Source organism: Hypanus sabinus, chromosome 11, assembly GCF_030144855.1.
Source record: "Hypanus sabinus isolate sHypSab1 chromosome 11, sHypSab1.hap1, whole genome shotgun sequence".
Classification (NCBI taxonomy): Eukaryota; Metazoa; Chordata; class Chondrichthyes; order Myliobatiformes; family Dasyatidae; genus Hypanus; species Hypanus sabinus.
The window spans coordinates 106968458-106989526 of record NC_082716.1 but is presented as its reverse complement, the minus strand read 5'-3'; the positions used below and the strand labels follow the sequence as shown (position 1 = coordinate 106989526).

At 42.3% G+C, this 21069-nt stretch overlaps 1 protein-coding gene across 4 annotated transcripts in view; it reads left to right on the top strand.

The window, feature by feature from the left end:
- Nucleotides 1-21069, top strand: part of LOC132402251 (alpha-actinin-1-like) — a 158677-nt gene that overhangs the window by 42908 nt on the left and 94700 nt on the right. For all 4 annotated transcript variants that reach the window (XM_059985038.1, XM_059985037.1, XM_059985035.1 and 1 more), the window contains exon 2: nucleotides 11378-11492. In XM_059985038.1, coding sequence (XP_059841021.1) covers nucleotides 11378-11492 — 115 coding nt within the window. The remainder of the gene's footprint in view (nucleotides 1-11377; nucleotides 11493-21069) is intronic.

Here is a 21069-nt window from a genome sequence, read left to right as displayed (position 1 = left end):
GTGTTTGCTAATTATTTTTTGTAAGTTCTAACTTCTCTGGTGTTCAGACATTGAGGAAGTGTTCCAAATTTCTCAGAAACTGTGGAAATACATTCTGAGCTGGGGCTTTGAGAATAAGCCTGTTGTATTTAATAATTCAGTTGTATAAGAGCAAAAAAAAATCCCACAATCACAGCAAAGTTTGGCTTTGAGAAGTGTGCTGCTCCAAGATTGATGCCTCCATCGGTCAGGGTTGACTGTGAATATTGTGTCCTAGCTGCCTAGGTATGCAAGCTTGGGCAGTACAGTGCGATAATGGAGAGCAAGCTGTTGCCCATGTAGCAAGCTCCCCCTCTCCAGGCATCTGATGATAGTCAGCATTGAACAAAACTTAGGACTGCTTTAAGGGTTCCAGATCTGGATTTTCCCTTGGGGTTTACTCCCAAAGCCTTCCCCACGAGTGAATATAGACGCAAGGCAGCAGAGGTTTGAAATTAGAGTTTTCCTTCTCCTAGATGAGCTGCTGACCACAGCTGACGAGCATCATTTGCCTGATACAACTGGTTTTAAGGTGCCAGTAATCCACTTTTGCCCCTTCTGTCAGTAGAAGTGGTTCTGCTGGGCTTAGTAGCTAAGCAACATGTGAAGGCCAGGAGTGACACTTGGTTGTCAGAGGTTATTTGAGGTGCACACCATTGAGAGCATTTAATAGATGCCGGGAGCTAATCCCCATTTCCACCCCTCAAGGAACCAGCTCAAGATTAGATTGTGCTTTATTTGTATAGAATCCTTTAAATGCATTTACTATGTTTCAGCATCATCTTGAAAATAAAGTCCAAAATTTGGTCTTTTAAAAATTTCTCTGCAAGGCTTCAGTGTCGGTATTTGTATTCCAGTCTCTCTTCACTCTGTTGTTTCTGCTTTCTTAATATTAAGAAAATGATTATCACTCCTGGTGGCGTTGGAGGACTTCAACTTGTCCACGTTGAACTGCCTTCATCACAATTTTAATCAACTACTTAGTCAAATTATAATCATGTACCTGACGAATTGTTGATAAAAAATGACTTGTTATTCCTGTCTTTTCCGGAACGTTGTAATTTACTTTTGGCTTGAATTGGGGCTGTGGGGGGTGGGGGGGGGGGGAGAATTCTTTTCCTTGAACTTAATCGCTACTTGGTGGGTACAGTATAAACAAGTAACTTTTGACATGGTGAATGCATAGACATTGCTATTGTACTAATATTTAGTGAAGGGTGTATTTCTTAACTATTTAAAACATTGTTAAACCTTGTGGCTCCTGAAAACTGCTTCATGACATGGGTGGCGGGCTAGTGCAGAAACCACATGGTGCACTGGATGCTTAAATTCAGTCCATGATCTCATCAGCCGAGAATGCTGTAACCAGGATTGTTATGACTGGAAGTCATGAAATGAGCAAATTTGCCATGGAGCTGGCTGACTAAGGCATTGAAGAAAAAGACCTTGTTAAGAACTTGCCACTAATTTCTATTTTAAAAATGAGAGACCTTCATGTTTGTTTTTCATTTTATTGAGATACAGTGCAGAATAGGCTCTACTAGTCCAACGAGTCGCACTGCCCAGAAATCCTAGCCTAATCATGGGACAATTTACAATGAGCAATTAACTTACCAACTGGCATGACTTTGGACTGTGGGAGGAAACTAGGACACATGGAGGAAACCCAGAACATGTAAACTCCTTACAGGGCAGCGGTGGAAATTGAACCTGTGTGACCTGTACCGTAAAGCATTGTGCTAACCACTACGCTACCATGACACAATTCATCTGAATTGGTTGTGGATATTTACAGAGCACCAGACACAATGTTGGAGGAACTCAGCAGGTCAGGTGGCTTTTATGAAAATGAATAAACTGTTGACATTTCGAGCTGAGACCATTCTTCAAGACTTTATAGGAAGGGGGAAGATGCCAGTGGTAGAAGGTGGGGTGGTGGAAGCTGGAAGATGATGGGTGAAGCCAGTTGTATGGATGAGAGGGGGGATTGAAGTAAGAATCTAGGAGGTAATTGGCAGAAAAGTTAAAGGGCTGGAAAAGAAGGAATCTGACAGGAGAGGTTTATAGGAAGGGGGAAGATGCCAGTGGTAGAAGGTGGGGTGGTGGAAGCTGGAAGATGATGGGTGAAGCCAGTTGTATGGATGAGAGGGGGGATTGAAGTAAGAATCTAGGAGGTAATTGGCAGAAAAGTTAAAGGGCTGGAAAAGAAGGAATCTGACAGGAGAGGAGTGGACTGTGGGAGTAAGGGAAGGAGGAAGGTTGCCAAGAGGCAGGTGAGGAGAAGAGGTAAGAGGCTGAAGTGGGGGATTGAAAAAGGGGGAGAGGGAAAATAACTACTGCAAGTTGGAGTAATCTGATGTTCATGCCATCAGGTTGGAGGCTAACCTAGATGGAAAACGAGGTGTTGCTCCCACAACCTGAGAGTGGCCTGATTGTGGCAGAAGAGGAACCCATGGACTAACTGTTAAAATGTGGGTAATAATTAAAATGGTTGAATCCAAGCAGTCCTGCTTTTTGTGGATGGAGCGGAGGTGCTTGATAAAGCGGTACCCCAGTCTATGTCAGCTCTCACCAATATAGAGGAGCTGCATTGGGAGCACCAGATAGAGCAGATTCACAGGGGAAGTGTTGCTTCATCCACAAGGACTGTTTGGGGCCCTGAATAGAGGAGAACAGGCTGGTGTAGCACTTTAGCTGCTTGCAGGGATTAGTGTGGAGGGGCAAATGGGCAAGAGAATCACAGAGGGAGCAATCCCTGTGAAAAGTGCAGGGAAGGGAGGTAACGACGTGATGGCAGAAGTTCCAGAGAATGAAGTGTGGATGCAGAGGCTTCTGGGGTGGTAGGTGAGGACAAAAGGAACTCTATCCCTGTAAGGCATCAGGAGGATGGGGTGAGTGTGGATGCCTGGGAACTGAGATGCAGGTGAGGAAAGGAAACTGTTCTTTGAGGCAGGAGGACATCCCTGTCATGGAAAGAAAAGCCTCATCTTGGGAACAGATGTGACACGGACGAAGGAACTGAGAGAGGGAATGGCATTTTTACAGGGGACAGGGTGGGAAGAGGTATTGTCAAAATAGCTGTGGGAATGGATAGATATTTAAAAGGAATCAGTAGGCAGAGATGGAGACAGCAGGATAGACAAAAGGGAGAGACGTGTCCAAAGTGGACCAAGTGAACTTAGAGATGACTCTCTCTCTCTCATTTACTTGGAATGCGAGATTCTTCGACATGGTTTAATGGGTGGTTTATAGGCACTTGAATATGATGTAGTGTTGTTTTGTAATTCTCAGAGCAATTCATTGTAAACTCTTATGGATATATATTTTTTTCTGTTGCTGTAACTAATAGTTATAATGTAAGTCACTACTGGTTCTAATTACACTAGACAACAAATATTTCCGAAAATGTTTCTTCCTCAGAACTTTTTGTTTATAATAGGCTGCTTGAAGCTGAACACAAATATAATTTCAGACTGCTTGTATCACATAGGAATTTGGAAAAACAAGAATTTAACTTTTATTCAATATAATGCACCTGATTGCATAACTGTGATGATGCTTTGCATTAGTTCAACTGATCTAAAAATGTTGATGATTTTTGTTCATACTCAGTGTCTGAGGCTTCTCACTTAAGTGTCCAACAATAATCAGCCAGCATTGATGGATTCCAGTTGCCCTGATACTGTTTCTCCATGCCCTGGTGAAATCTTTCACCATGCTCGTCACTGAAGGCACCAAGATTTGCAGAGACATCCAAATGGGAATGCAGAACATGAATCTTTAGTGACATGCTGCACTCATGGTTTTTGTATGCTTGAAGCATGTTGTTAACCAGCTGCATGTAGTTTGCTGCTCTGTAGTTGCCAAGAAAATTTTCAACAAAATCCTTGAATACCTTCCATGTGATCTCTGGTCCCACTAGGCAGTAGTTTGAATTGCCTGTCATTGATGACCTGTTTGATTTGCTTGAAGCATATTAACAACCAGGTGCAATAATTATTGACTCTATGATCACTGGCTGCCTTGAAAGGTTTCTTGCTGTAACTGAAGTGAAGGAGATGTTTTTACATCTCGATGTAGATGTAAGTGCTTGTTATATTGCTCTCTGATTGGAATCCATAGGATGATAAATAGGCCACTTCTAACTAATCCCTTATTTCTTTTGTCCACTTGCCATGCTTGACAGCACACCTAACGTCTTGCTCTGCAACGACAAAAAAAAGAAGCTGTTTTAAAGTAATTATTGACTGAAATTTAAATCAACGTCTTACCTTCTCCTCTTGTGCCAAGCTGAGACCACCCTCAGGGTGGAGGAGCAGCACCTTATATTCTGTCTGGGTAGCCTCCAAACTGATGCCACGAATATCAATTTTTCTGTCTGGGAAACAAACTCCTCCTCTTGCCCCCCCGCCCTTCTTTTCTCCACTCTGACCTTTTACTTCTCAGCTGCCAACGACTTCCCAGGACCCCTGCCTTCTCTTTGTCCCATCGTCCACTGTCCTCTCCTATCAGGTTCCTTCTTCTCCTGCCCTTGACCTTTTCCACCCACCTGGCTGCACCAATCATCTTCCAGCAAGCCTCCTCGCCCCCACCTTTTTATTCCAGCATTTTCCCTGTGTGTTCCTCTGGATTTTCAGCACATGCAGACTCTCTTGTATTTATTATTATGTTCCTTGTTCTGAATTTATTTTTGAATTCAGTGGCCTTTTTTGGCCATTAGATATTTGGAATCCACATGCCAATATAGCGATCCTTGTAGAACAACAGCTGCCACTGTTTCCTAAAATCAGGGGCTGCAGGAATGGGTGCTCATACTGGACACTCGTACAGTGGGCACCACACTAGCACAGTGGTTAGTGCATCACTATTACAGCTTTGATGTCAGAGTTCAGAGTTTAATTACAACGTTTATGGATTTTTAGCATCAATTAAACTCAATTCAACTGCTCAATAAAGTAGTCGTTGTCATTGTTAGGTCACATCTGGAATTTCCAGTTGGCAGACGATTTCCCTCCACAGCACTCTGACGTATTGGGAAATCATGTACTTGGCGGGTTACAGTAGTGGTTTACCTTTGCCTTCTGCCGGGTGAGTTAAAAGAGATTACCACCTCCTGCAGTGTAGATGACCAGGATGTCTACATGTCTCGTCGTGCTCTTAGCGCTCCACCACTGCCTGCTGGCCTGCCTTCTTGACCGTTGGACCATTAATCAGTCTCCTGCGCTCAATCTGTCAGGGCCAGACTTCACATGCTGGGACAGACCAATTCCCTACCTCACCGAGGGTCGAAGATCCGTTGGCTGCCCTCACCTGGTTTGGCCCGTCTGCTGAGATGGTTTACTGGGGTGTGGCTGCTTCACAGCTACTTGGAGTCACAGGTGAGAGCTGAGTGGGACCAAAGGTGGACGAGCTGCCCTGAAAAAGGGATTGGCAGGCCCCCCACCAGAGGTGCTACTCCTCCCTAGACACCCCATACACCCCTCAATCAAGTAGATTAGATTAAATTAAATTAAATTCATATCAATTCAACTGCCTATCTTTAACTCCAGCTTCCTGTCATAGTCCAAAGATCGACCAGTTGGTAGGTTATTTGGTCATTGTAAATTGTCCTGTGATTAGACTAGGATGAGATCAGAGGATTGCTGGGCTGGAAGGGCCCATTCTACGCTGCTTCTCAATAAGTAAGTGGTTCGCTGAGCAGTGCAGCTCGTTGGGCCAGACTGTTCTGAGCTTTATCTATCCGGCAAGTTGGACTTCTCCAATCTCTGATCTTGCTTGATCATCCTTTGATCTTAGTTCCCCTTTGTCAGGTCATTGTGAAAGGCAAGCATTTCCTCCAATACCTTTTCTCCTCCCTATCTCATCTTTTTGACACCCAGTACATTTATGGATTTTTTTTTACTTAATTCAACTACCCAATAAATTAGATTAAATTCAATTCAATTTACTTGCTCCCTGATGGTGGGAATGAGAAGAGGGCATGTCCTTGATGATGGGGGATCCTTAATAATGCATACTGCCTTATTGAGGCATCGCTCCTTGATATCCTGGATACTATGGAGGCTAGTACCCATAATGGAGCTGATTGAGAGTACACAACATCACTTGTGCTGTTTCCAGAGAGTCTGAGGTATCCAATTTCCTTCTGTTGAGGCTGCCATTAAAATAGTTGTATTATTGGATCTCCTTTTAACCTTCTTCTCCGTTTTAGCCCCACCACTACCCAATCATGATCATGTATACCCATCTTGATCTTCAGTACATTTCCTTCAATATTCACCATGGTTTCTAAACTCTGTTATCAGAGTTCACCCTTTGCCATATGCCTGTATCATATTTGGGATTTTTGTGTGTGTACGTGCGTGCGTGCGCGTGTGTCAATTGTCCCATTCCAGCATTTAAAGACTGCTTTGTTCAAAAAACAAGATGGCTTGGTATTAAATATTTTACTTACTGCTTATCACATCACTGGCATTTAGGGCAGCAATGAAGGTCCTCCATCTCTAGTGGTGTTCAGGGCTTCCTTTATTGTGTTTTTAGCTTCCTCTTATTTTTCACTACTATCAGTCATGCAAGTCCTGGGTGGAGACTCAGGAATATCATTGTATTCAGAGGTCGAAGGATTCTTCATTGCTGTTTCTGTGAGTTTCTTTTTGACCAGTCAGGGTTGTTAGTCCTGAGCTGAACCCCCAAACCTGGAGGACCAGCAGACTACTCTTAATCTGCCCTCTACCCTTTGACTGTTTGGCATGGGTGACCTTACCAAGAGCCAAAGTACAAGGCCAGCCAGCAAGGCTCCGGGGGTCATTGTGGCATTCAGGCCTTCAAACCCTACGATAAGGTTATGGACCTCTTGGAAGAATAAATATCTGGTGTAGCTACAATGCATTAATAACATTTATCTCAAATATATATATGATATGCAACCTTGAGATTCATCTCCTTACAGCAGCCACCAAAATGTACCCATTCTGAAAAAAACCATGGAACACCCAGTGTGCAAAAAAAACCTTACGAACAATAAAAGCAACCAACTAACTTCAGAAATGAACACAAAATAGATTTTAGTGTCTGTGTCACAAAATTTCAAACTTTTGAATTAGGCCATATTAACTTCATGTAGCTGGCAATGCACCAGATAGAGCATACTGATCAAAACATTGATTGCATTGCCCAAGTTGCCTAGGTATAAATCATTGTCCTTGAGGAGATTTGGTATATCACATGAATCACCTGCTAATTTCTACCATGGAGAGCATACTGACTGGCTGCATCACTGTTGGGTATTGGGGATGAGCGGCTACAGCACAGGTTCAAAGTAAGCTGTAGGGAGTTGTAAACTTAGTCATCTCCATTATGGGCCTCTGAAGTATCTAAGACATGTTCAAGGAGCACTGCATCAACAATGTGGCATCCATCATTAAGGACCTCCATTACCCAGGACATGTCCTCTTCTCATTGCTATCATCAGTGAGGATTCAGGAACAGCTTTTTCCCCACTGCCATCAGATTTCTGAATGGACATTGAACCCAGAAACACCACCTCACTACCTTAATTTCTGTTTTTGCACTGCTTATATTACTTAACTATTTAATGTACATATATATAGTTAATGTACTTCAGTTTTTTTTATATTACCATGTATTGCATTGTAATGCTGCCACAAATATCACAGTATTTGCTGGTGATATTAAAAGTGATTCTGATTCTGTAAGCTGGAAAATGAGTAGGATACAGCAAGGAAGGGGTGACATATTAATTTTCATGTGTGTTTCTTAGCATGCCTTGCTGTTTCTGAGTAGGATGGTCTTCATCAACATCTGTTCAAAGACCTGTTGTTTGTTATAAGCTTTGTCACATCTGGTATTTTCTTAATTCTTTCTGGAAACTAGTGGAGGCACTGGTAGATCTGATTTAACAGTTATGATGTATGTAATTGCTACCATCTTTCCAGCAGCTAAGTGTTCTCTGTGTTACATGAGATCGGTACTGACCTGAAAGCAATTACCTTAGATTTTAGTTGGCAGTTCTAGCCAAATAAAATCGACTTCTGTAGCACTTTACAGAGACTGTGTATAGGATTAAAATTATTTGTGAAAGTCGTTGATCTGAGTTGAATATTCCACAAAACTGCAGATTCAATGGTTCCATTTAATATCAGAAAATGTATTCAGTATATAACGTCAAATTCTTGCTCTCTACACAACATCCCCGAAATAGAGAAAACCCCAAAAGAATGAATGACAGAAAGATGTTGGAACTGCAAAGCCTCTCCCCATGCAAAAAGCATCAAGCTTTCCTCCACCTGCCTCTGCCCTCCCCCCCAACCTGACAAGCAAGCAATAGCAAAGCCCCCAAAGAGACCATGATTTAGTCCACCAAAAAACATCGTTCATTCCAACATGCCACAGGTTCTCGCTCTGTCTCTAATAATGGTAAATAGAGAGGGGGAGACAGAGAGAGAGAGAGAAAGAGACCTCCAAAAGCTGCACACACAGACTCCCTAGTTAAATGGGTTTACTATATGTATTTGAATAGAACCTTTGTGCATTTGACTATAGTAAGTAAAATTAAGTGGCATGAATGGTGAATGCTGTCTGGTGGAAATATTTACTTTGTGTGAAAGATTTATGGCATAATGCTTTCTGAATACTTGGGAAAACTAAATTGGTAAAATGTAATCATGCAATCACATTATTATTCTCTTCAGTATTCAGTTTTTTGTTTTGGGTCTGTAAAGCCCATTATGGTTTAAAAAAAGATCCAGTAAAACTCAATTTAAGATGAATTGGCCTGCTCTGTTGTAATGAACACCATATACTCATCTTCATTATTTAATAGGCTAAATAGCAGTTGGCTTTTGATATTCTTACAGTAAAGGATAAATCTGCATTTTTTAAAAAATTCCATGTTTTATTTAGAAACATTTAATTTTATTTATTGAGATATAGCACAGAATAGGCCCTTCCAACCCTTCAAGCCATGCCACTCAGCAATCCCCTGATTTAATCCTAGCCTAATCGTGGAACAATTTGCAATTGAACCTGTCAGCCAATATTTGGTCTATGAGAATAAACCAGAGCATTCATGGGGAGAACGTACAAACTCCTTACAGACAGTGATGGGAATTGAACCCGGTTTGTTGGTACTGTAAAGTGTTGTTCTATTTTAAACGGATATATTCTTCTTTCATGAATGTGGAAACTACATGCTCAGGTGATATGCTTGAGATAAAGATAGGAAAGATGCTGGGAGTTTTAATTCACTCCTAAAACAGTCTTTGTCAAGTGAAAGCAGTGAATTGTGTGTAGTCTAATGTGTGAGATTAAACAAAGAAGACAAGTTTGTAGTTTGTACCTCTGTGTTAAGATTGTATACTTCCATTTTGTAGCCTGATACTGCTGGGATGTGAAGGTTACTAAAGTAGATGTCAAACCAGGAAGGGACATTCACTGTGAATGTAAGGGTCCTGGAGAGCGTTGTAGAGTCGAGGACCCAGGAGTACAAATTACATAGTCCCCAGAATGTTCCAGGTATATTTAGGTTGTGGTAAGAATTGCATTGTTCTGGGTCTAGAGTAGCACACAGTCCAAACTTCCTCTGAAAGACATTAGTGACCTATGCAGGTTTTCAAATAGTTTGCTAGTTCAGGAATTACCTTGGAAATTGTGTCTTGAGATTACATTGTCATACTATCCCAATACTGAATAACATGAGCTGTTTGAAGGCCATTTTCAAAGGTTTGCTTTGCGTACTTACTAATCTGGGTGCTCGGCAAACTGATCTGTTAAGATTTATCGACTGTAGCTTGGCATTCAATACAATGATTTTAAAAATAGTCATTAAGTTCCAAGATGTTGCCTTCAATACCTCATTGTGCAATTAGCTCCTCAATTTCCTCACTTGTAGACCGCAGTCAGTTTGGATTGGCAACAACATCTCCACAATTTCTATCAAAACAGTTGCAGCACAAGACCGTGGGCTTAGTCTCTTACTCTGCTCGCTTTATACTTATGACCAGTGAGGGCAAGCACAGCTTCAATGCTTATTTTAGTTTGCTGATGACACCACTGCCATTGGCTGAAACAAAGGTGGTGGCAAATCAGTACAGAGGAGGGAGATTGAAAACCTAGCATGTGGTGCCACAACAACAATCTCTTACTGAAGACCAAGGAGCTCCTGCCGAAGTGTTTCAGCTTGAAATGTTGACTACTACTTTCCATAGATTCTGTCTGACCTGCAGAGTTCCTCCAGCATTTTGTGTGTGTTGCTTGGATTTCCAGCATTTGCAGATTTTCTCTTGCAAAGGAGCTGATTACTTACTTCAGGAGGAGGAAGCCAGACGTCCATGAGCCAGTCCTTATTGGGGGATCAGAGGTGGAGAGGGTCAGCAACTTTAAATTCCTTGGTGTTATCATTTCAAAGGATCTGCCCTGCCTAGCGTGGAAGTTCAGTTGTGAAGAAGGCACATCAGCACTGCTACTTAGAAGTTCGCAAAAAATTGGCATGACACCTAAGACTTAACAAACTTCTACAGATGTGTGTGTAGAGTGTATTGACTGGTTGTATCATAGCCTGATATGGAAACACCGATGTCCTTAAACAGAAAAGCCTACAAAAGATAGTGGAAGTGACCCAGTCCATTGTGAATAAAGTCCTCCTCACCGTTATGCACATCTACATGCTGTCAAAGCATCCATCATCAGGGACCCCATCCAGGCCATGCTCTCTTCTTGCTGCTGCCATCAGCAACAAGGTACAGGAGCCCCAAGATCCAGGTTCAAAAATAGTTATTACCCCTCATCCATCAGCCTCTTGAACCAAAGGGGATAACTTCATTCAACCTCACTTGCCCCATCACTGAACTGTTCCCACAACCTTCTTTGAAGGACTCTTCATCTCATGTTCTCAATATTTGTTGCTTATTTATCTGATATTATGTCTCTGTATTTACTGTAAGTGTCTGCAAATAAATGAATCTTAAGGTTGTAAATAGTGACGTGCGTGTACTTTGATACGTTTACTTTTGAACATTGAATTTGAAGACAACCACATGAAGCTAATTACATCAACCATAATTGTATAGAATGGTGGGAACCTTGTTCTCATAAATTCTAAAGGAAGGGCAGCTCCTGCCAGTGTTGTCCACATTAAGGAACAAATAGAAACCGTGGCTGTTATGACATTAACATAGCAATGAAATGCATCCCCACCTCCCATGCCAGTCTCTCTCCTCCCCCCCCCCCCCCAAAGATAATATCTGGGAAATAATGCAGAGTTCCTGTTGATTTGTTGATTTAAGTGTGGGTTACCTCCTATATTGTTTATACTGATTGGACATGTATTATTTTCTTGCAGACTTTTACAGCATGGTGCAATTCGCATTTACGGAAGGCAGGAACACAAATTGAAGTAATTGAAGAAGATTTTAGGGATGGCCTCAAACTAATGTTACTTTTGGAGGTGATATCAGGTGAGGAATGATTTTGCTTTTATGCCTAAAAGAACCATTCTCAGTTGGATCTATTTGTGTTCAATTAAGGTTGGTTATTAATGAATCTAATTCTATTTTTAAGTTTCAAGTTGGTTGGGTTGAGTTGTTTCCCGATCTTGGCAATCCACTTGCAAAAGTTTTGTCACCAAACGAGGAAACATTATCAGTGCACTGTTTAATTGCGTTAGGGTTAGTGAACAGCGGGTGAAGGTGTCTCCTCACATGGTGACAAAATGTTTGCAAGTAACTTGCAAAGATCAGAGAACAACTCAATCCAACCGTCAGCCACCCAAACTACACATTTTCTGAATTATTTTCAGAGTTTCAAATTTTCCTGTGCTTGCTACTAAAGGCTATTGTTTGGGAAAACTTGTGAAAAAAACCCAAGTTACCTGCTCAGGAGACTGATAGTGTTGACGATTGAGGAAGGCTTCGTGGTTCAGCTGGTTACAAAGTGATATCCAAGCCAGTGATCCCATTTAGGAAGGATGTAACCATTTCCCCACTTAACCAGCATGAACCATTATTATGAACCAGGATTAACCATTTTAAAGTTTCACCAGCATGAAGCAAGGCATAGAACATAGAACTTATGGAACCAAGACATCTCCACAATGTCATCTCTTCTACCGGGATGAAGCCACACTCAGGTTGGAGGAACAATACCTTGTATTCGTCTGGGTATCTTCCAACCTGATGGCATGAACTTCAATTTCTCAAAATTCCGGTAATTGCAATCCGCCCCTCTCTATTCCCTATTCTTGTTTCCCCTTCACGCCTTTTCCTCTTACCTGTCCGTCACCTTCCTTTGGTGCTCTTCCCCTTCCCTTCCTTTCCCTTCCCTTCCCTTCCCTTCCCTTCCATGGTCTTTTGTCCTCTCCTATCAGATTCCCCTTTTCTCCTGCTCTTTATGTCCTTTACCAACCAATTTCCTAGCTCTCACTTCGCCCCTCCCCCTCTCCCAGTTTCACCTGTCATATTGTACTTCTTCTCAGCCTGACTTCTCATCTGCCTTTCCAGTCCTGTTGAAGCACCTCAGCCTGAAACTGTTTGTTCTTTTCTATAGATGTTGCCTGACTTGCTGAGTTCCTTCCACATTAAAATGTCAGTTATATATGGATAATTTTATTTCCATCTAATCTAAAAGATACTAAATTGCCAGTAGTAAAAAGTAGTTTAGAAAGTTTGTACTTTACATTTATTCATACAAAATAATTGTAACAATCAAAATGCAATTATATTCATAAATTACTTTATAACAGATGAATCTGAGGAAGATGGAGGGATATGGACATTTTGTAGGTAGGAGCAATTAGTTTTCAAACAAATACTGAGGCATGTGGGGCTCATCAGCCAATAACAACAGCCCTCCTAGGCGAAGGAAATCCCTGGTTTTAAACCTCCACTGCTTTGTGGCCATACCCACCCAAGGGATAGTCTTTGAGACTAAACCCAGAGGAAGAAATCAGGAGCTGGGTCCCTGAGGCAGTTTGATATTGCTTACAACTTCGCTTTGGCAACCTCTGAGACGACACTAGTGCCAAGCTGTATTAGTGCTTGCCCTTCTCTTGGACTACATCAGTGACATGGAGAGGGGGAACCCGCTGCACGGGCAACAGCTGGTTCTTTGAATCTTCCTGCTCAGGCTTGTGCCCTGGAGAGGACACAGTCCCCCAGAGACTGATGATTCTGTGGTTGCCTACTACACTGTTTAGCTGATCTAGCACAGCATTGTGGGCTGAAGGGCCTGTTCCTGTGCTATACTGCTCTATGTACCAAACACGAGATTTATTCTCAGTTTGGTAAACTGCTTTATTATGCCCTAAAAAATATCATCTGAGAATACTTAAACAAGAGAAAATCTGCAGATGCTGGAAACCTAAGCAACACCCACAAAATGCTGGAGACAGTCGGCAGGCCAGGCAGCATCTATTGGGAAATAAGTACAGTTGATGTTTTGGGCCAAGACCCTTCAGCCCAAAATGTTGACTTATTTTTCCATAGATGCTGCCTGGTCTGCTGAGTTCCTCCAGACAACACACACAAAATGCTGGGAATCCTTGACTTATTTTTCCTCCAGGACAGTGATGAATATAGGTAGTTCAGGTTGACACATTTGATATTGCATTGTTCACTGAGCTTACTGAGGTCAGCCAAGGTGACATCTCAGTGTGTAGTTGCCATTTCTTTCTGGTTGTGCTGACATTTATATATTCCCCCCCCGTTTGCATACCTCGGTCCTGTGTCCTACCCCTTCAATTGACTTTTGAATTCTATTAGCTAAGGTTTCTTTGGCTCTTAGGGGTACGTAGATGGCATCTATATTGATATACTTCTTTACAGAGTTATGAGAAGTGAACCATGCTTCTTAAAATTTTCGTGCCTGCTTCATGTTTGCCTGAGCCAGAACCTTTGATGTCCTGGTTAAAGTGGTGTCCTCTCGGTCTTCATGTACTGAGATCTGCGACAGCGATCATGTCTCTGTACCACCAGTTTGTGTTCCCGTAAATGAGATTTCTCCTCTTTCATCACCACCACTGCTCTTGATTTTTCTATTGACCAGTTTAACTTAATCCTTGATATCACATTATATGGCTGTCTTGTCAGCTGAGTAGTTTCTTGTTCCTCTGGAATTCTGCTTTTATTAAAAAAAATCTTTTTGGTGCAAAGCTATAACGAGGTATTGATTTTATTGATCGTAGCAGCAACTCAACCAAGCATGTGGCATGGGGAGTTATCCTGTATAATGCACACTCTAATTTGAAAAATACATCTCATGATGCTCTGAACACATAATCAGTGATGTATCCTGGGGTCATTGTGTGCTTCGGGTTGTTCAACATCAGACACCCTCACCCTGGCGACCCAGCTGTGGTTGATCAAGCCACGACTTGTGTTCAGATAGCATGTGCTGCAGATCCTCATGGACTTGCTCCTTTTATCCAGAGCCACCTTGAGGCTTTCTCTGATGCCTTGGTGATGTTGTCAGAGGCTCTCTGCCTCCTTGCACCAGCAATGTCCAATGTGCTGAGGGCTCTGTGAAGAGATGCCCAATAATAATTATTATAATTATAATATTAAAATAATAATCAGTCTGTTATTAATCCAAATCAGGTTTAATATCACCAGGATATATTGTGAAATTTGTTGTCTTTGAGGCATTAGTACTACATAGAACATAATAATAGGAAAAAAACCTGAATTACAGTAAGTATATATTAAATAGTTAAGTAAGTAGTGAAAAGATGGAAATAAAAAAATGCAGTGAGCTAGTGTTTGTGGGTTCAATGTCTATTCAGAAATTGGATGGCAGAGGGGAAGAAGCTACTGCTGAATCATTGAGTGTGTGCTTTCAGCCTCCTGTACCTCCTCCCTGATGGTAGCAATGAGAACAAGGTATGACCTGGGTGATGGGGGTCCTTAATGATGGATGCTGCCTATTTGAGGCATCGCTTCTTGAGATGTCCTGGATACTATGGAGGTTAGTGCCCATGATGGAGCTGACTGAGTTTACCCTCTGCAGGTTATTCTGATTCTGTGCAGTGGCATCCCTCACCACCTCTCCCCTGCACCATTCCAGACAATAATGCAACCAGTTAGAATGCTCTTCACGGTACTTTGGTAGAAATTTTCAAGTGTCTGGTGACATACCAAGTCTCCTCAAAGTCCTAATGAAGTATAGCCGCTGTTGTGCTTTCTTTGTAGCTGCATCAATACGGATAGGTAGATACTACATTGATCCCAAAGGAAATTACATTGTCTCAGTAGCATTACAAGTGCAGAGATATAAATATTAGAAGAGAAGTAGAAAGAACAAAAAACAAGTTACCTCAAAAAGTTTAACAGGAAGGGGTCATAACTTCCCCGGCTATAGTTTGACTCATTATAGAGCCTAAAGGCCAAGGGTAAGAATTACCTCATATAACGCTCTTTGGAGCAGTGCAATTATCTTGGTGTATTACTAAAACTGCTCTTCTGTTCAGTAAGGTGGCATGCAGAGGGCAAGAAATATTGTCCAGAATTGCCAGGATTTTCCATAGGGTCCTTTGTTGTACCACAACCTTCAGTGTGTCCAGCTTGACTCCTATAATAGGGCCAGCCTTTCTAATCAGTTTATTGAGTCTGTTGGCATCACCTGTGTTGATGCCATTGCCCCAGCACACCACCACATAGAAGATTGTATTGGCGACAGCAGACTGGTAGAACGTGAAGTAGAGGTCTGTGTAAAGGACCTCGGGAAATTGAGGCAACTCTGTCCCTTCTTGTACACAGACTCTGTTGGTGCTCCACTCAAGGTTGCCATCCAGGTGCACCCTCAGGTACTTGTAGATCCTCACCACATCCACATCCTCACCATCAGTAGTAACAGGGAGCAACAGAAGCTTAGTCTTCCTAAAGTCCATCACCATCTCCTTGGTCTTACTGATGTTGTGCCTTGCACCATTTGACAAAGTCCTCCACCAGGGCCCTGTATTCATTTTCCTGTCTTCCCTTTATACATCCAACTATTGCTGAGTCATCAGAGAATTTCTGCAGTTGACAGGACTCAGTGCTGTATCTAAAGTCTGAGGTATACAGGGTAAATAGGAAGGAGCTAGTACATTCCCCTGTGGGATCCCAGTGCTGCTTAGAGCTATGTCTGACACACAGCTGTGAAGCCGCTCAAACTATGACCTGCCAGTCAGGAAGTCTTTTCCAGAATACAATGGAAGTGCCAGTCTGCATTGAATGGAGCTTTTCTCCCAGCAGAGGGCTGTATGTCATTGAAGGCACTTGAGAAATCAAAGAACGTGACCCTCACAGTGCTGCCCTGCTTATCCACATGGGAGTAGGCTCTGTTCAGCAGGTAGGTATCAACATCGTTGACTCCAGTGTGCTACTGGTAGGTTAACTGCAGGGGATCAATGACTGATCTGACCAGGGGTCGGAGGTAAGCCAGGATGGGTCTTCGTGATATGTTAAGTCAGGGCCACTGGACCCTTTTTTGGGTTCTGTGATCACACGTGATGTTTTCCACACAGTCAGGACCCTTTCCAGGCTGAGACACAGGTTTGAAAATGTGCTGGAGAACTCCACACAGCTGCTCAGCACACTCCCTCAGGACCTTGGGGTTCATACCATCCGGTCCCAGTACTTTGCCGTGTCTGAGTTTCCCCAGAGCCCTTCTCACCTGCTTAGCAGTGAAGGGGAGTCTATGATCACTGGGCAGTTGGTGGAAGGTAGGGGCTGAGGGAGGTAAAGATTGGGATGATAGCAGCTGATATGTGGAGGTGTGGATGGTAGGTGCAGGGCAAGGAAGGGATGTAGACAGTGGTAGCCTGTGATGTTCATCTATGTGTTGGCGGGGAGGCATTGGTGCTGAGGGAGCATTGGGCACCTCTGTACCCGGACTGATGTGCTAAGGGGTGTGAATTGTCAAACCTATTGAAGAATTGGTTTAACCCATTAGCCATTCACAGGTGCATTCCAAGGATCTACAGCTAGGCAGATTGAAGCCAGTGATGCTCTTCGTGCCTCTCCACACCTCCTGTGTGCTGCTCTGCTTGTTTGTTCTCCAGCTCTCTCCTATATTCCTCTTTAGCCACCTTGATCTTCTTTAACTTCCTCTGCACTTGTTGGAACCAGGTTGGATCCTCAGAGATATTGACACCCAGGAAATTGAAATAGCGCACTCTTTCCGCTTCTGAATCCTCTATGAAGTCTAGTGTGTGTTCTGTCATCTTAATAATGTTCAAAAAGTTGAAATATATTAAATCCTTTATTAGTATGAGCAAAAATGCAATCTTGAAATGATGATTAGCAATATTAAATGCACTTAAGTGGACTTAAGCAAAGTTAAGTAGAGTTAAGTGTTTTCAAATGTAATTAAGTGGTCAACCAAAGATATGACACCTGGTAATCCTCAACTCTAAACTGCCCAGAACAAAGAATGAATATGTAACTAAACCCTTTGCTTTTACCATGCCACCAATACACATGACTAGTTAACATAATAAACAAGCAACGCAGAATACAATGCAGATAGAAAACAGATGATTGGCTCCTACTCTGATTCTCGCAGAGCCTAAATTTGAATACCACTGTTCACATTTTTGTTATCTGACAGCAAAATTATCCATGATCATTAAGTCCACTAGACAAGGGGTTCAAAATATTTTAATGAAATATTACCATTAACTGAGATTATGAAGTTGGCAGTTTAGGTTTTGTCCTGCTTCATTTCTAAACAGGGCCATTTTCCACATCGTTCGGTAAATGGTAATCTAACTGTTCTGAAGCAAATTGATTAAAGGCACAGCTAGTAGAGCATGCTCTGAAACCTAGAGAACAATAAAGAAGACACTACAAAAACTGTAGATTTTCATCAACCAGTGCCTGAGAAGGATCCTAAACGTCAGATGGATTGGCAAAGTAATCAACCAGGCATGGTGGGGAAAACTCCAACCAGGAATCCATAGAGATACAAGTATGCAAACGGAAATGGAGATGGATGGGCCACAACTTGAGGAAGCCAACCAACATCACCAGAGGAGCATTAAAATGGAATCCTCAAAAAGAGAGAGAAAAAGGGATTTCCAAAGTACATGTAGGGGGGATGTCAAGGTCGAAATAAGACGAGGGGAGAGTCCTGATCCACCCTGTAGACACTGGCTCAGAACAGGATGGTGGAGCCCGGAGGTCATCAATGGCCTATGCCTCACTGGGAGCTAAGGCCGCAAGAAGAAACAGTAGTAGAACATGCTGGGATGTTGGCGCTGATTAGCTTTTTACTCGGTGCATACTATTTTATTTAAAAGTTGATTTAATTAGGTTGGCTTTTGTGTTACCAAAGACATTCACAAATTTCTATCTGTGTACTGTGGTGAGCATCGTAACTGGTTGCATCGCCATCTGGTGTGAAGGGGCCACTTCACAGGATCGTTAAAAGCTGCAAAGGGTTGCAAATCCAGCCAGCGCCATCACGGGCACTAGGCTTCCAAGTATTGAAGATGTCTTCAAAAGGCACTACCTCAAAAAAAGGCTGTATCCATCATTAAGGAACTTCATCACACAGGCCATGCCCTCTTCTCATTAAGAAGGAGGTATAAGACCCTGAAGAGAGACGCTTAACATTTTAGGAACATATTCTTCCCCTCCACCATCATATTTCTGAACATACAGTGAACCCATGTACACTACCTCACCTTTTTTGCTCTCATTTTGCACTACTTATTTAATTTATTTTTTATATAGACAGATAGTACTGTGTAAATGACTTCAGCACATAAAGACAATTCTGTAAAGATGCTTTAAAAATGAAATGGAAAGTTTGTGAATATCAAAAAATTACTATAAAGAGCAGAAAACAGTTTTAAAAAAAAACTAAATCAAATCAATATTTGTTGTGACCACCCCTTGCCTTTTAAAACTGCATCAATTGTTAGGTGCAGTGCAGGTTTATAAGAAAATCCAAGCATCTTGGTGAACTTCCCACAGTTCTTCTGCAGACTTTGGCTGTCTCGCTTGCTTCTGTCTCTCCCCAGATAGCTCAATGATGTTGAGATCAGGGCTCTGTAGAGGGAATGACATCTGTCGCTGAACTCCTTTGTACTTTTCACTGAAGATAGTTCTTTATGACCTTGGTCATGTGTTTGGGGTCATTGTTTTGCTGCAGACTGAAGTTGGCACTGATCAGATGGCTCCCTGATGGTATTGTGTGATGGATGAGAATCTACTTGTACTTCTCAGCATTGAGGATTCTGACCAGATCACCAACTCCATTTGCAGAAACACAGCCCAAAACTGGCAGGGAACCTCAACCGTGCTTCACTGTTGGTTGCAAACACCTGTCCGTGTAGTGCTGTCCAGCTTTTCTACGGACAGACCTCCTGTTTGATCCAAAAATTTCAAATTTGGACTTGTCAGTCCACAGCACTTGCTGTTATTGTTCAGCACCCCAGTCCTTGTGTTTTTGTGTGTAGATGAGGGTCATGGCTTAGTTTTCACTTCAGACAAATGGCTTTTTCACAGCAGCTATTCTACCAAGACCGCTTCTGACAAGGCTTCTCTGGACTGTAGAGGGTGTAGTTGAATTGTAGTGGTTTTGGTGAGTTCTGAGCTGACAGTAATGCTGGACCTCTGATTTAGAGGGGACGCCAGTTTGATGTACGTCTCATCTGCTGCACTCAGTTTCTGTGACCAACCACCGGTTTCTGGTTCTCAACCTTGCCCGTTTCTTTGTGCTTCTTGGACAGCTCATCTTGAAACTCCTGTCAGCTGCAAAATTTTTGCTTGGGAGAGATTGTTTAGAGTATTTAGAGAATGTTTTAAACATTCTAGAGAAAGTTTAGAGTATTGTAGTGCCAGGCCGTGTCTTGTCTAATCTGTGGTACACCTTGCTCAATACAGGTATGTGCCCACATAATTTGCTGTTGGGATGCAGGTGTGGAATGTGCTTTCCTAAATTGACAGTGTGCTTTGACTGGTGTCAGTGTCTGCGCAATGGTGTATTCTTGTACTATGGTTTAAGGATTGTTACAACTGAATGGATTGCTCAACCATTCTCTCAGATATTCTTGTGCTGGAGTTGTTTATAAGACATACAAAGGGCAATTAAGTTCCCTTCTTGAAGCATATGGTGTACTTAGGATTTCATTAGTTTCACAGTCCCATTCTTAGTACGTATTTTTTTGTTGTAAGTTACTTAACTAAATTTCCCAGCTGCTTTGGAATTAGCATTTGTTGTGGAATTGTATGTTCTGGTCTTTGGTTTCAAAATACATTTATTATCAAAGTATGTATATGTTATACTACCTTGAGACTCTCCTTACAAGTAGCCACAAAACAAAGAAACCCAAAAGAGCACATTTAAAAAAAGACTAAAACACTCAATATGCAAAGAGAGAAAAAACAAATCATGCAAACAACGGAAGTAAACAAAAAGCATTCAGAATTTCCTCAGACACAGAGCCTGGAGCAGCTGGAACAGGCCGTAGCCTCCGTCTCAGTTCAGCACATAGTGGAGTAAAACGTCGTGGAGCCAGGAGCGCCCACAGCCTCTGCCTTGGTGCAGTGCAGAGTGGAGTGAACTCGCCCGATCCTTGCCTCTGGATCAACACCCTGCCATTTCAATTCAACTGGTCTGGCATTTATATCGTTAGGTCATTTCTAGCTGTAAGACTCGGGCCCTGTCACAGTGATACGTTCTGGGCCTGAGCTTTCCAAGTCAGCCTGGCATTTAGATCGTTCAAAACTTAACTCGGTTTATGTGAATGGGCCTTGAATCTGCCATTCATTCTTGTGCACCACTCTCCACGACTTCATCTTGAACATGCTTCGACCTTGCCCTGACTTTGCCTTGAGCACATCTTGCACCTGCCTGCTTCTACCCTTGACTCAGCCTCGCCTTCACTTGCCTCTTCATTTTTTGTGGTGTTGCTACCATAATTTTTTACAGAAAAACTTATTAATAAAATATTTAGTTGTATTCCTTGTTTTGTTAACCACTGGTAAGTTATCACTTGCCTTTAGCAGCGCAATCTTAAACCAGATTGCAAACCTAGTAGCAGTAGCACAG